The sequence below is a fragment of the Notechis scutatus genome, chromosome Z (assembly GCF_049901735.1).
Source record: "Notechis scutatus isolate UNSWTSFEM ecotype Mainland chromosome Z, rNotScu1.2, whole genome shotgun sequence".
Classification (NCBI taxonomy): Eukaryota; Metazoa; Chordata; class Lepidosauria; order Squamata; family Elapidae; genus Notechis; species Notechis scutatus.
In genome coordinates this window covers 79,454,388-79,468,967 of record NC_142025.1, presented here as the reverse complement: position 1 = coordinate 79,468,967, position 14,580 = coordinate 79,454,388, and the positions used below count along the sequence as shown (strand labels likewise).

The window sequence follows — 14,580 nt, the reverse complement described above, 5'->3', positions numbered from 1 at the left end:
CACTAGTCTGATTAAGAAAACTCACCAGTGCCTCTTCTTCCTGAGATTACTGAGGAGAGAGAGAGGGAGGGGGAGAGAGGGAGAGAGAGACAGAGACAGAGACAGAGACAGACAGATAAACAGAATTGGAAGGTACCTAAAAGGTCATCTAGTCGAACCCCCTGCCCAAGCGGGAGACCCTACACCATTTCTTACAAATAGCAGTCCAATCTCTTCTTGAAGGTCTCAAGTGATGACGCTCCCACAACTTCCAAGGGCAAGCTGTTCCATTGGTTGATTGGTCTCACTGTCAGAAAGTTTCTCCTTATTTCCAGGTTAAATCTCTCCTTGTTCAGTTTCCATACATTGTTCCTTGTGTGGCCTACAGGCACTTTAGAAAATAGATTGACCCCTTCCTCTCTGTGGAAGCCCCTCAAATATTGGAAGACAGCTATCATGTCTCCCCTGGTCCTTCTCTTCACTTGACTAGCCAAGCCCAGTTCCTGTAACCGTTCTTCATATGCCTTAGTCTCCAGTCCCCTAATCATCCTGGTTGCTCTTCTATGCACTTTTTCTAGAGTCTCAACATCTCTTTTATAATGTGGTGACCAAAACTGGATGCAGTACTCTAGGTGTAGTCTTACTAAGGCTTTATAGAGTGGTATTAGTACCTCACTTGATCTCGATTGTATCCCTCTGTTAATGCAATTTAGGATTGCATTAGCTTTTTTGGCTGCTGCTGCACACTGCTGGCTTATATTTAGCTGGTTGTCCACTAAGACTCCAAGATCCCTCTCACAGTTACTGCTATTGAGCCTGGTTTCACCCAGTCTATATGTGTTCTTTTGGTTTTTCTTGCCTAAGTGGTAGGACTTTACTTTTCTCTACATTGAATTTCATTTTGTTAGATACGGCCCAGTGTTCTAGTCTGTCAAGATCCATCTGGATCTTAAACCTATCTTCTTGGGTGTTAGCTATTCCTGCCTGCTTAGTATCATCTGCAAATTTGGTAAGTTCTCCTTCTACTCCCTCATCTAAGTCGTTAATGAAGATATTGAAGAGTACTGGGCCTAAGACAGAACCTTGTGGCACCCCACTGCATACTTCCCTCCATGTAGACTTTGACCCATTAAGGACTACTCATTGAGTACGGTTTGTCAGCCAGTTGCGAGTCCATCTAGTGGTGGTGCTATCTATTCCACTTTTTTCTAGCTTACTAAGAATTAAGTTGTGGTCTACTTTGTCAAATGCCTTGCTGAAATCTAAATAGATTATGTCCACAGTATTTTGCTGGTCTACTAATTTAGTCACTATATTGAAGAATGAAATAAGATTGGTTTGGCACGATCTGTTCTTAACAAACCCATGCTGACTGCTAGTTATTACTTTACTTGTTTCTAGATGTTGGCAGATCTGTTTTTTTTTTTAATTATCTTTTCCAGTATCTTCCCGGGTATTGATGTTAGGCTGATTGGTCTATAGTTTCCTGGGTCTGTTTTTTCCCCCTTTTTTGAAGATGGGAACTACATCAACTCTAAAAACAAATAAAGTTAAAACTACTAGCCAGCATAGGTTTGTTAAAAACAGATAATGCCAAACCAATTTTATTTTATTCTTTGACAAAGCAACTAAATTAGTAGACCAGCAAAATACTATTGGCATAGTATAATTAGACTTCAGTAAGGCATTTGACAAAGTAGACCACTTACCACTTTGGTAAGCTACAAAAAAGTGGGATAGACAGCATCACTATCAGATGGATTTGTAACTGGCTGACAAACCATACTCATTGAGTAGTCCTTAATGGTACTACATCTACGTGGAGGAAAGTAAGCAGGTTTCGTCTTAGGCCCAGTATTCTTCAATATCTTCATAAATGACTTAGATGAGGGAATAGAAGGGGAATTCATCAAAATTGCAGATGACACTAAACTGGCAGGAATAGCCAACACTCTAGAACAAAGGTCTTCAAACTTGGCACGTTTAAGACTTGAGGACTTCAACTCCCAGAATTCCTAAGCTAACATGACTGGAGGAGGATTTCTGGGAGTTGAAGTCCACAAGTCTTAAAGCTGTCAAGTTTAAAGACCCCTGCTCTAGAAGACAAGAATCTAAAAAGATCTTGACAGACTTGAACAATGAACATTATCCAACAAAATAAAATTTAATGTGAAGAAAAACAAGGTTTTACATATGGGTAAATGTTATGATATTTACAGAATAACCCTTGAGTAACAAGGATATGCACATGAAAACATTTATGAGAGTAGTTAAGAATAATTATTCAGCCACACACAGATATACTAAATTGACCTAAAGTTTACTTTAAGAAATAGCACAGTCCAATAAATGGTCCAGGTCATATACGTTTAACAGTCCAAGGAATATCCAATTACAAAATCTTCTTACCGGTTGCCTTTGTCATTTACAGTAAACAAAGTTATCAAAATATAAGCACAGTATAAATACAACAGAGAACCTTAGATAGGAACAGAATGTCAGAGAGACAGAATGTCAGAGAGACAGAATGTCAGAGAGAGCAAGCTCTGATCTCTAGCTCCCTCTTATGGTAATTTGCAATATAATCAACCAATTGGAATATAGTATAAATTAATACAGTGATTTTGTTTTAAAGCTACAAACATACATTGTTGGTTTATATATTGCCAACCCAACTAATTGGTGGCTGTCCATCAATTAGTTGGATTGGCAATATATAAACCAATAATTCCTAACATTTAAACATTTAAAGTCCTTTGGGTTGGTCAATATATAATACATTACATCTTTAAACCATAATTCTCATAACACTCTTTATGCTTAATTGCACTTTGAGTTTTCATGAAATGATCCGCAATATTATGTTCAGTCATGCAGTAGTCTAACTGAATTAATTTATTCTGAACACACTGTCTAACGTTCAAATATCTCAAATCAGTATGTTTAGACCTTGTTTTAACAGCTAAATTAGTAGCCATATTAATTGCAGATTGATTGTCTTCATAAACAATAAATGGATCACGTACAGTAATTCCAATATCCTTCAACAATTGTTCATAATATATCAATTCTATACACATTAATGATAAACATGAGAATTCCGCTTCCATAGTGGATAATCTAATATGTTGTTGCCTAATAGACTTCCATCCTATTAAAGCATTATCCAACATTACCACTATACCTGATGTTGACTTACAAGTCATTATATCAGTAGCAAAACTTGCATCAGCATATGCAGTTAACACTAATTCATTACTTGATTCTAAATATAATGAATAATGGATTGTGTGTTTTAAAAACCTAATTATTCGCTTAGCTGTTTGCCAATGCCTTTCATTTGGTTCAGCGTTATACCTAGCCAATTGGTTTACACATTACGATATATCTGGTCTAGACCAATTACCCAGATATGATAGACTACCGATTAAGGATTGATATATTTCCTTATCAAGCATAGGATTTTTAATATCACTATGTGTAAATTCCTTACTCATTGGTGTCTTAGCAGATTTACAATGCTCCATGTTATAGCATTTTAATCATTGGCTAATCTTCTTGGCTTGCGAAATTTTAAACCCTTTATTCGTTTTCACTATATCAAGACCCAAATAATGCTTCATTTCCCCTAAATTTCTAATCCTGAACTTTTTCTGTAATCTATAAACAATATCATTTGCTTCTTGTTCAGTTTTAGTTATAATTGCTATGTCATCCATAAATAACAGTAATAGAGAAATTAAACCATCTTTTTATCTTCAGAACAAACAAAGATCAGCTATACCAGCTTCAAAACCTATTGAAACTAATTTCTTTACAATACATTTATTCCATTCATAACCGGATTGCTTTAGACCATAAAGACTTTTCTTTAATTTCCAATAATGAGTTTTTCCATCATCCTTTAAACCTAATGGCTTTTTCATATAAATGGTATGTTGTAAAGGTACATGTAGATATGCAATTTCAACATCTACATGGTTTATTTTACATATATTCTTAGCTGCCCAAACTAATGCTGCTCTCAATGTATTTGCTTTCAGACTGGGTGCAAACACTTCACCATAGTCCTTATCTGACTGAGCAAATCCTTGAGCAACTAATCTTGCTTCATGGGTAATAGTCCCATCCACACCAGTCTTTACCTTATACACCCATTTGCAACCTATTGCACGCTCACCTGGTGGTAACTTTAGATCCTCATGATTTTAACTCCCTATTCATAGCTTCCTGCCAAGCTACCTGATCCTTTGTAGGATACAGTTTTATTTCATTGAAGTTAGAAGGTTCTGTATTAACCTGACATACAATGCTTGCTTGAAATCTGTCAGGTGGACGTCTTTCCCTAGTTGACCTCCTAGGCAACTCAGTACATGTTGTTGGCATGTCCTCTTCCTTTACCTCCTCTATCAAATCCTTGTCTTCTATAGTCATAGAGTTCTTCTATTGATTCCTCCATTGAGGATTCCTCCACTATCTTATCATCAATATTATTATTATTAGGATTATCGGTAAACAATGGAGTCTCAACAACAACACTATCCTGTTCCTTATTATATTCCTTTTCAAGCTTTCTCCAGCCAACATGCTCCAGAAATTTAGCACTTGCACTACAATATACATTAGTAGTACATGGCTCCCAAAATCTAAATGATCTATGATTAGCTTCATAACCTACAAAATATAATTGTCTCGCTCTATGTTGTCCCTTCTGCCTTACTTGCGTGGGAATATGAACCCATGCTGGGGGTTCCAAATGTATGTAAATAACTGAGATCTGACTTTTTTCCATTCCAGCGAGTAAATGGTAATTCACCAGTCGTTGAATTCACTACGTTATTCAAAACATGGTTAGCACACATTATTGCATCACCCCAAAGTTTCTCTGATAAACCATTCAATATATGAGTTATGTTGTGGTCTATAAGGAGCAGAACATTATGTTCAATGTCAGCTTTCTGTAACATGGCTTCAAATTTTCTATTGGTAAATTCAGTACCATTATCTGTTACTAAGCTAATAACTTTCTTTTTCTTTTTCCTTTCAGCAAATTTTAATCAGTTTACAAAATGCTGGTATGTTTCTATCTTTCTTTTCATTAAATAACAAAAATCATAGCTGGAAAAATTATCAATTATACTTAATATGTAACAGGCTCCACCTAAACTAGGTTTCTTAGGTCCAATAATATCAGCAAAAACAACCTCTAATGGTTCACTGGTTTTAAATCCATTTACCCTATTTTCAGGAGTTACGTTGCTTTTTTCTTGATTGCAAGCATTGCAATTTAAATATTTTGTACAAGGTTTTAATTTTATACCATTAGATAACTCAACAGTTTTCTTTAGCATTTTGAAATTTATATGTGCCATATGTCTATGGAGCAGATGAATACATACATCATGAGGCTTTTTATTCTCATAAACTGAGTTAGCATTGTTAGGAATAACATGGTTACCTAACTTAGTTTGGGTAAAATAATGTATATAAACTATGTTAGTGAGTTTAAGTGTGTGTATCACTTTAACTGTAAAACATGTATTTTGGGTGTGGTTGTAAAATCACCATAAGAGGGAGCAAGAGAGCTCACTGTTTGCTGGCTTTTACTGGATTGCTGACAATGATGGATTGATGGTGATAACTGCGTGTTTTCCCTGCTATTGCTGAACGAAGAAAAAAGGTTTGATTTTCTTCATATCTCTACTGCAAAAAGAGATATATTACTGGACTGATTATTTGTAAGTTTACTGACCTCTTTTTCGACACTGGACTTTGCAACTGATTAATCCCCGGATGGACTGAACTAGTGTATGATATATGGACTGTTTGACTATGCTATAACTCTGACTGGAATAAAAACTATTTAACTGGCACAGTGTATCTGTTTTACTGAATGTAAGCTACAACAACGTTTATCTCACATATCTGCCTGCCTGACTAACTGCCGTTGCACGTTCTGCTAGGGTGTATATCCCTAACACTGGTTATGGGCCCAGCTGCACAGTCAAACTAACCAGGATATATCAGGCTTATATAAAGTGAGAGTTTGTGTAGTTACACAATACTGTAAACAGACAGCTGTGTTTTATTAATTATAGTTTAATATCCAGAGAAAGATGGCACAAGTCAATTTACCAAGTTTGTCTCTAATATCCAAACTGGATGGAACAAACTATGTTTCATGGTCTATGAAATGCAGCCTACTTCTACGCAGAGAAGGTTTGTGGAATATAATACAAAACCCACCAGAAGTAGATGCATGGGATCCGGAAAATGAGGATGAAGCCCAGAAAATACAAGAATATCAACTGAAGAATGAGCAAGCTCTCTGTATAATAGGACTGACACTCTCTGACCAGCAGCTTGTCCATATTCGTGGAGAAGAAACAGCTGCGAAATGTTGGGAGAATTTAAAGAAGATTTATGTTCGAGACAGTGTAGGAGCACATATAAATCTTACACGAAAACTGTTCAGAACACTTCTTTTGAAGATGTGGAGACATGCTGAGTCATATAAACACTATGAAGAGAATTTTTCAGGAACTGCATGAAAAAGAACTTATCTTCACAGTACTACATCAAGTTTATATAATTTTGTCTTCACTAGATGAGAGCTATGATGACTATGTAACTTCACTTGAAGTACTGCCAAAAGATAATCTTACATTAACCAACATTACTGGCAGATTAATTGAAGAAGCCAGGAGAAGGCTTGAAAGGGATCAACTCAGAAGGGAAAAACAACCCCAAGAAGAAGAGAAAATATCTTCGTCAGCCTATACAATTAGAAAATGTTTTAATTGTGGAGGAAAAGGACATTTGGCTAGATTCTGCAAGAAAGCAAAAAGCCAAAAAGCCAGCCAGAATGCTAAAAGGCATCAAAAGGATAAAAAATGCTTTGAGTTAGCCATGTATAGCAACGAAACTGTGAATAATAATTTATGGGTTGTAGATAGTGGAGCATCGCACTGCATAACGAAAGATAAGAAAAAATTTGTTAAGATGTCCACAAGTTCACAGCAGATATCGTTAGCTAATGGCTGGAAACTGAAAGCTAAAGGTGAAGGTATAGCACATTGTTCTTGCATAAAAGAAAATGTAAAAATGTTATATGTACCACAACTTAAGTTTAATTTGCTTTCGGTTAGAGTTTTGGTTAAACTAGGTTATGTAGTTACCTTTAGGGGAGAAAACTGCATAATAGAAAAGGAAGGTAAAAAAGTGACTGCAACTTTAAAAGGTGAATTGTATGTGTTAAATGATAATTCATTAGAGGTAGCTAACACAGTTTATAATAACGTTAAACCTCATGATGAATGCATACATTTGTTACACAGACGTTTAGGGCATATAAATTTTAAAATGCTTAAGCAAACGGTAGAATTGTCTAAAGGTATAAAACTAAAGCCTTGCAGTAAGTATTTGCACTGCAATGCTTGTAGTCAAGAAAAAAGCAAGGTAATACCAGCAAATAGAATTAATGGATTTAAAACAAAAGAGCCTCTAGAGGTCGTATTTGCTGATATTATAGGTCCTAAAAAACCAAGTGTGGGAGGTGCTCGTTATATACTAAGTATAATGGACCATTATTCCAGATATGGTTTCTGTTATCTAATGAAGAGTAAAACGGAAACATATCAAAATTTCTTTAATTGGCTTAAATTTGCAGAAAGAAAAACTTAAAGGAAATTAGTAACTCTTATAACTGATAATGGTACGGAATTTATAAACAATAAATTCCAAAATAGACTGAAGATGGCAGGTGTTGGACATAAAAAGTCTGCACCATATAGGCCACAACATAATGCCTTTATAGAAAGACGAGGCCAAACAATACAAGCAATGGCTCGTACTATGCTGTCAGATTCAGGATTACCTGAAACTTTGTGGGGAGAAGCAATAATGTGTGGCAATCATATATTGAATAATGTTGTTAACTCAACAACTGGTGAATTACCATTCACACATTGGCATGGTAGAAAACCTGACCTAAGCTACATGCACACATTTGGAGCACCAGCATGGGTGCATATCCCTACACAACTGAGAAAAAAGGGGCAGCATAGGGCTAAAAGGTTATTCTTTGTAGGTTATGAATCTAATCACAAATCATACAGATTCTGGGAAAAAGATACATCTAGAGTTTACTGTAGTGCTAGTGCACAATTCCTTGATGGGAAAAACTGGATCAAGATTCAAACTAGGTTGGGAAAAACTGGATCAAGATTCAAATAAGGAAGTAATTATAGAAACCTACAAAAGACCAGTACAAATCAGTAATAAGAAGAGCGCAATTGAAGAGGAAGTACAGGAAGAGCATATAGGACCAGAACAGGAAGAAATACCAGAAGAGGAAGAAATAGATAACCAGGAACAGGTAGTACATGAAAGTCCACCTGTAAGCCCTGTAATACCTAGATGTTCTACACGTGTAACCAGACCACCTGACAGGTACCAAGCAAGTGTAGTTTGCCAAGTTAGTAAAGTTCCAACTACTGTTGAAGAACTTAGGATGTATCCTGCAAAGGAACAGGAAAATTGGCAAAAAGCAATGGAGAAAGAATTAAATTCATTAAAACAAATGGATGTTTATGAAAATGCCAAATTACCTCCAGGTGAAAAGTCCATTGGCTGCAAATGGATATTTAAATTAAAAACTGGTAAAAATGGGACTGTTACCCATAAGGCTAGGTTGGTAGCTCAAGGATTTAATCAAACTGCATGTGATTATGATGAAGTATTTGCACCGAATTTAAAGGCAACAACCCTGAGAGCAGCTTTAGTGTGGGCAGCTAAGAAAAACTATATCATAAATCATTTAGATGTAGAAACTGCCTATCTGCATGCACCATTGCAGCACACTATATATTTAAGGAAACCAGTAGGTATTAAGGATAATAAAACTAATAATGACTGTTGGAAACTTAAAAAGAGTCTCTATGGATTAAAACAATCTGTTATGAATGGAACCAATATATTGTTAAGGAGTTAAACAATATAGGGTTTAAAGCAGGTTTAGCTGATCCATGTTTATTTAAGAGAGAGACTAATGGAACAGTATCATTATTATTGTTGTTTACAGATGATATTGCTTTCATTACAAAGACTAATAATGAAGCTACTGAAATAATATCATTATTAGGTAAGAGGATAAAATTAAAGCAATTAGGAGAGATAAGACAATATCTAGGATTGACAATAAACAAAACCAAGAGTGGCTATAAGATATCTCAAGAAGATAAAATTTACCAATTGCTAAAAACATATAAAATGGAACTTTGTAAGCTGGCAAAAACTCCAATGAATCAGGAATTTTGCCGAACTGATGCTCAAAGTTCAAAATTCGATAAGACTATTTATCAGTCATTAATTGGTAATTTATCGTATATTAGTAATTGGTCAAGGCCAGACATTGCATATGGCGTTAATCAATTGGCAAGATTCAACGCTGAACCCACTGAACGTCACTGGCAAGCGCTAAAGCGTATATTAAGGTATCTTAAAAAGACAATGCACTATGCATTGTATTTGGAGCCAAAAGATGATTTGATTTTAAGTGCATATGCTGATGCAAGTTTTGCAACAGACATAAACACTAGGAAATCAACTTCAGGTATGGCTATACTATTAGGTAAAGCACTGATTGGTTGGAGGTCAATTAGACAGCAACACATAAGTATGTCCACAATGGAAGCAGAATTTTCATGTCTATTTTTATTATGTACTGATTTAATTCTGTATAAACAGTTGTTATTAGATATGGGAATAACTGTTAATGATGCCATTGTAGTGTATGAGGACAATCAAGCAGCCATACGGTTGGCTACAAATATTGCTGTAAAAACGAGATCTAAGCATACTGATTTAGATATTTGAATGTAAGGCAATCTATAAAAAATGGTTTAATAAGACTGGAATATTGCATGACTGAGGAAAATATTGCTGATCAGTTTACAAAAGCCCAAGGTCCAGTAAAGCACAAGGAAAGTTGTGAAAACTATGGGTTAAAGTTGTAAATAGATATATATGTTATTATATTACCCAAAAGGGGAGAATGTTAGGAATAACATGGTTACCTAACTTAGTTTGGGTAAAATAATATATATAAACTATGTTAGTGAGTTTAAGTGTGTGTATCACTTTAACTGTAAAACATGTATTTTGGGTGCGGTTGTAAAATCACCATAAGAGGGAGCAAGAGAGCTCACTGTTTGCTGGCTTTTACTGGATTGCTGACAATGATGGATTGATGGTGATAACTGCGTGTTTTCCCTGCTATTGCTGAACGAAGAAAAGAGGTTTGACTTTCTTCATATCTCTACTGCAAAAAGAGATATATTACTGGACTGATTATTTGTAAGTTTACTGACCTCTTTTTCAACACTGGACTTTGCAACTGATTAATCCCCGGATGGACTGAACTAGTGTATGATATATGGACTGTTTGACTATGCTATAACTCTGACTGGAATAAAAACTATTTAACTGGCACAGTGTATCTGTTTTACTGAATGTAAGCTACAACAACGTTTATCTCACATATCTGCCTGCCTGACTAACTGCCGTTGCACGTTCTGCTAGGGTGTATATCCCTAACAAGCATTAATTACAACTACAAAATCTTCTTACCAATTGCCTTTGTCATTTACAGTAAACAAAGATATCAAAGTATAAGCACAGCATAAATGACAAAGGCAACCGGTAAGAAGACTTTGTAATTGAATATTCTTTGACTGTTAAACGTATATGATCTGGACCGTTTATTGGACTGTGCTATTTCTTAAAGTAAATTTTAACTCAATTTAGTGTGTCTGTGTGTGGCTGAATAATTATTCGTAACTACTCTCATAAACCTTTCCATGTGCATATCCTTGTTACTCAAGGATTATTCTGTACATATCATAACAGTAAGAAAAACCAAAGGTACAAGTACAGATTAGGTGAAAACTGGCTCAAAAATAATGTGAGGGGACCTTGGAGTCCTAGTGGATGATCACTTACACATGAGTCAGCAGTGTGCAGCAGAGCCAAAAAAGCTAATACAATGGTTATATAAACAGAGGCATAGAATGAAAATCACATGAAATAGTAGTACCGCTTTTTAAAGCCTTCGTAAGACCACACCTGGAATACCTGGAATACTACATCCAGTTTTGATTGCCCAGATGTTGAGACTTTGGAAAAAGTGTAAAGAAGAGGAACTCAGATGATTAAATCATTTTGCTGCACTAATAAGGTGATCCATTGTTTCATTTTTTCTTGTTGCGTAAGCGGCGTTTACTATTGTTAGTAACATGTTGAATTTTTGCTTTCATGGAATTGGTCTCTAGGGATTGTTCTTGGGCAGCCAAAATGAAGCCTTCAGTTTCTTTCTTCAGCACCCCTTATCACAACCATCTCCATGTTAGCTTTGTTTCTGCCTTTCCTTCAACGTCCTTCAGTATTGACTGTGCATACACTTCTTTTTCCAGTTAGAAATATGATGTTCGATTGTTTCCTTTCGATATTCTGCCTTCAATCTTACATTTTCAAGAGTTTTCTCTTGTTCACCTTGTTCAGCAGAGGCTCTTTTGCTTCCTTATGTAATCATTTAAGCCATTTTTCTTCTTCTTTGTTTCATCTGTAAGAGTCTTCTGCCATTCTGAGATCTAGGCAAGTACAATCAATCAATATCACTTTTTGGGTGCAGAGCATAGTGCGTTGTCATTAGTTTTCTTATCTTTCAAACTACGTTATCAAGTTCTAGCTGAGTCCAATCAATTGTTCCAGCTGAGTATCGTATTACAGGCACTGCCAAGGCACTGTGTTAATTGCCTTTATGATATTTCCTCCATGTAGCTTTGATCTCAAAATTTTCCAGACTCGTTTTATTTTATTTTGTTGAAGTCGCTTCCTTGACTGGGTTGTGCAACAGGTCAGAAGCTTCCAAATCTCCAAAGTACTTGTACCCTTATTTTGGTGTTACTGCTTTTATCAATTATTCATTATCATGTTCGAATCCATCATCTTCAACAATTTTTTTTCTGCCTTAATAGCAATTGTTGCATATTTGTCAATGCTAAAGTGCATCTCAATGTCTCTGCTAAACTTTTCAGCAGTGAGCTCCATTCAGCTTTTGTTTTTCCAAACAGTTTTAAATTATCCATGTAGAGCAAATGGGAATTTTTCAACTTTTTTTTTTGCCAATTCATAGCCAAAGTAACTTTGTTCAAAATGCTTGTTGGTGGCGCCATCAAAAGTACAAATAACAGAGATGATAATGAGGTCATCTTAGAAGATTCCTCATTTGATTTCAACTTCACCAAGTTCTTCTCCCAGGCATGATATTCTTCTGATTAAAATCGGAATTCTGATTTTTTTGGGAATCCCCCTTTCCCCCCCACCTTCTTTTCCTCCTTCCCCTCCCTCAGAGGCCCCGAGTCAGGAGTTGCTGGCGCGGCTCGCTGTGACTCCAGTCCCGCGTTGCCTCAGGAAGGGAAAGGCAAAAAGGAAGAGCCGCGGCAGCGCTTTGCAACGGCAGCAGCGGCTCCTGGTTTTGCCTTTCCTTCCCGAGGCAACGCGGGACTGAGCCGTGTGAGCTGCGCCGGCGGTAGCAACTCCTGACATCCCCAGCCGGATACCTGAGCGGAGCCCGGGCGGTGCGGCGGAGGCCACTGAGCGGCAGGAAAGGGAGCTGGGCCAGCCACAGACCAGCCTCCGTGCAACACGCCACCGCCCGGCCCTGGTGAGGGAAAGCAGCGGGCGCTCCCTGGGCGCGCGGCAGGGGGTCTCTTTTGGCCGGCCCCGATTTTTTTTTCAGAGCGGAATATCATGCCTGTTCTCCACAGGCTATCAACTTAGTTTGCCATAGCTTCATAGAAATCTTTGGGAATTTCTGGATGTTGCTGCTAATTCCAAAAATGTCTAAGCATTTCTTAACCCAGCTGTGTGGAGCGGAATCAAATGTTTCTTATAATCAATCTGGCCACCAATAAGGGAAAGAAGTAAAAAGATTACCATGGCCACTGCATATAAGGAAAATTTGCTCAAACTGTTTTATTGATGGCATTTTCCACCATCCAGGTTAGCTAAGATGTATAAAAGCCAGTCCCCAAATTGTTGGAAATGCTCAGTGGAACGGGAAATGTATTACCATGCTTGGTGGAGCTGCAAAAAAGCACAAGAGTTTTGGCTCAGGATGGGGAAGTGGTTAGAGGAAATGTTGGGCTTTAAATTAGATCATGTACCAGAATGCTTTCTATTAGGAATCATGTCAAAAAATTACAATAAGGATGAGCTATATTTGATTATACATATTATTACTGCAGCCAGGATAGCATTTGCCCAGAACTGAAAAGAGTCAAACATACTGAGTGAAGACAAAGTAATAAACAAAATCTTGATATGTGTTGAAATGGACAAGCTAACTTTAGAAATGAAAAATAAAGATGAGTCAGCATTTTACGCAATTTGGGATAGATTCTATCACTGGTAGGAGCAGAAAGGAAGGTCTTACATTGGGAAAGGAGTTGCTGAGAGGGTAAATGAATGTATCAGATGAAAACAGGACCAATGATGTTGGAAAATATAATATATGAGCGAACAAATGTACATATGTATATATTTGAATAACTGTATATAGGAATATATATATATATATATATATATATATATATATATATATATATATATATATATATATATATATATATATATATACACGATACTGACCAAAAGTTATGTCAAACTGACTTCACTATGTTCAATATTTTTAATTGTTTTGTTCAAAAATTTTTTTTAAAAAAAGGACTCCAGCCTTGGGCAGGGGGTTGGACTAGATTGTCAAGGTTCCCTCCAGCCCTGTGATTCTTTGATTCTGTGTCTAAGAAGAAAAGCCTAAGTAGCAGTCTTCCAATACTTGCAGTACTGTCATACTGGAATGGTGTGGACTCGTTCTCCGTAGTGCCAGAAGATAGAACAATGAGTAGAAATTTTAAACTTGAACTAAGAAGAAACTTCCTAATAGTAGAACTATGAAACTATGGAAAAATTTGGTTCCTGGAGCAGTGATGCTCCCTCACTGGAGATTTTGAAAATAATTGGACAGCCATTTGTGTGAGATAATTTGAGGATTTCTGTCCAGCACAGGTGGTTAGACTAGAATATCTTCACAGGCCCTTATATCACTACAATTCTGTGATCTACAGTAAGTATGTTGCAAAGCTTTAATTGCAAAGGGTTGTTCTTCCCAGTAGGTTTCATGCCTCGAATTTATTTTCTAATGGAATATGTCAGTTAAATCAAACTTGATGTTTTTATTTTTTGCAGAACATTGATTTCTACCAATGAACATCTCTTAAAACAATTAAATGAATTGAATCTAAAACATAAAGCTGAGATAGAGCAACTACATTGCAACTACAATCAGTTAAAGAAAACAATGGATACTCTATCTTCTAAATCATAAACAATGAGAATAATAATAATAAAAGAAATTTTGAGTAAAGAATGTCTAAATGATAAATATTGTTGTGATAGACATGAAAAAGACTTTAATTGTGAAGGATATGTTATGTTGTTATTAAATATCATTTATTTTACTAGATTATTAAAAATATTGCA

At 36.2% G+C, this 14,580-nt stretch overlaps 1 protein-coding gene across 7 annotated transcripts in view; it reads left to right on the top strand.

The window, feature by feature from the left end:
- Positions 1 to 14,580, top strand: part of CEP72 (centrosomal protein 72) — a 54,563-nt gene extending 39,983 nt beyond the window's left edge. For 4 of the 7 annotated variants that reach the window (XM_087947653.1, XM_087947648.1, XM_087947651.1 and 1 more), the window contains one exon: positions 14,287 to 14,580. In XM_087947653.1, the coding sequence (XP_087803779.1) occupies positions 14,287 to 14,425 (139 nt within the window). In that variant the 3' untranslated portion in view covers positions 14,426 to 14,580. The other 3 variants (XR_015746011.1, XM_087947652.1, XM_087947649.1) reach the window with 3 other exon arrangements.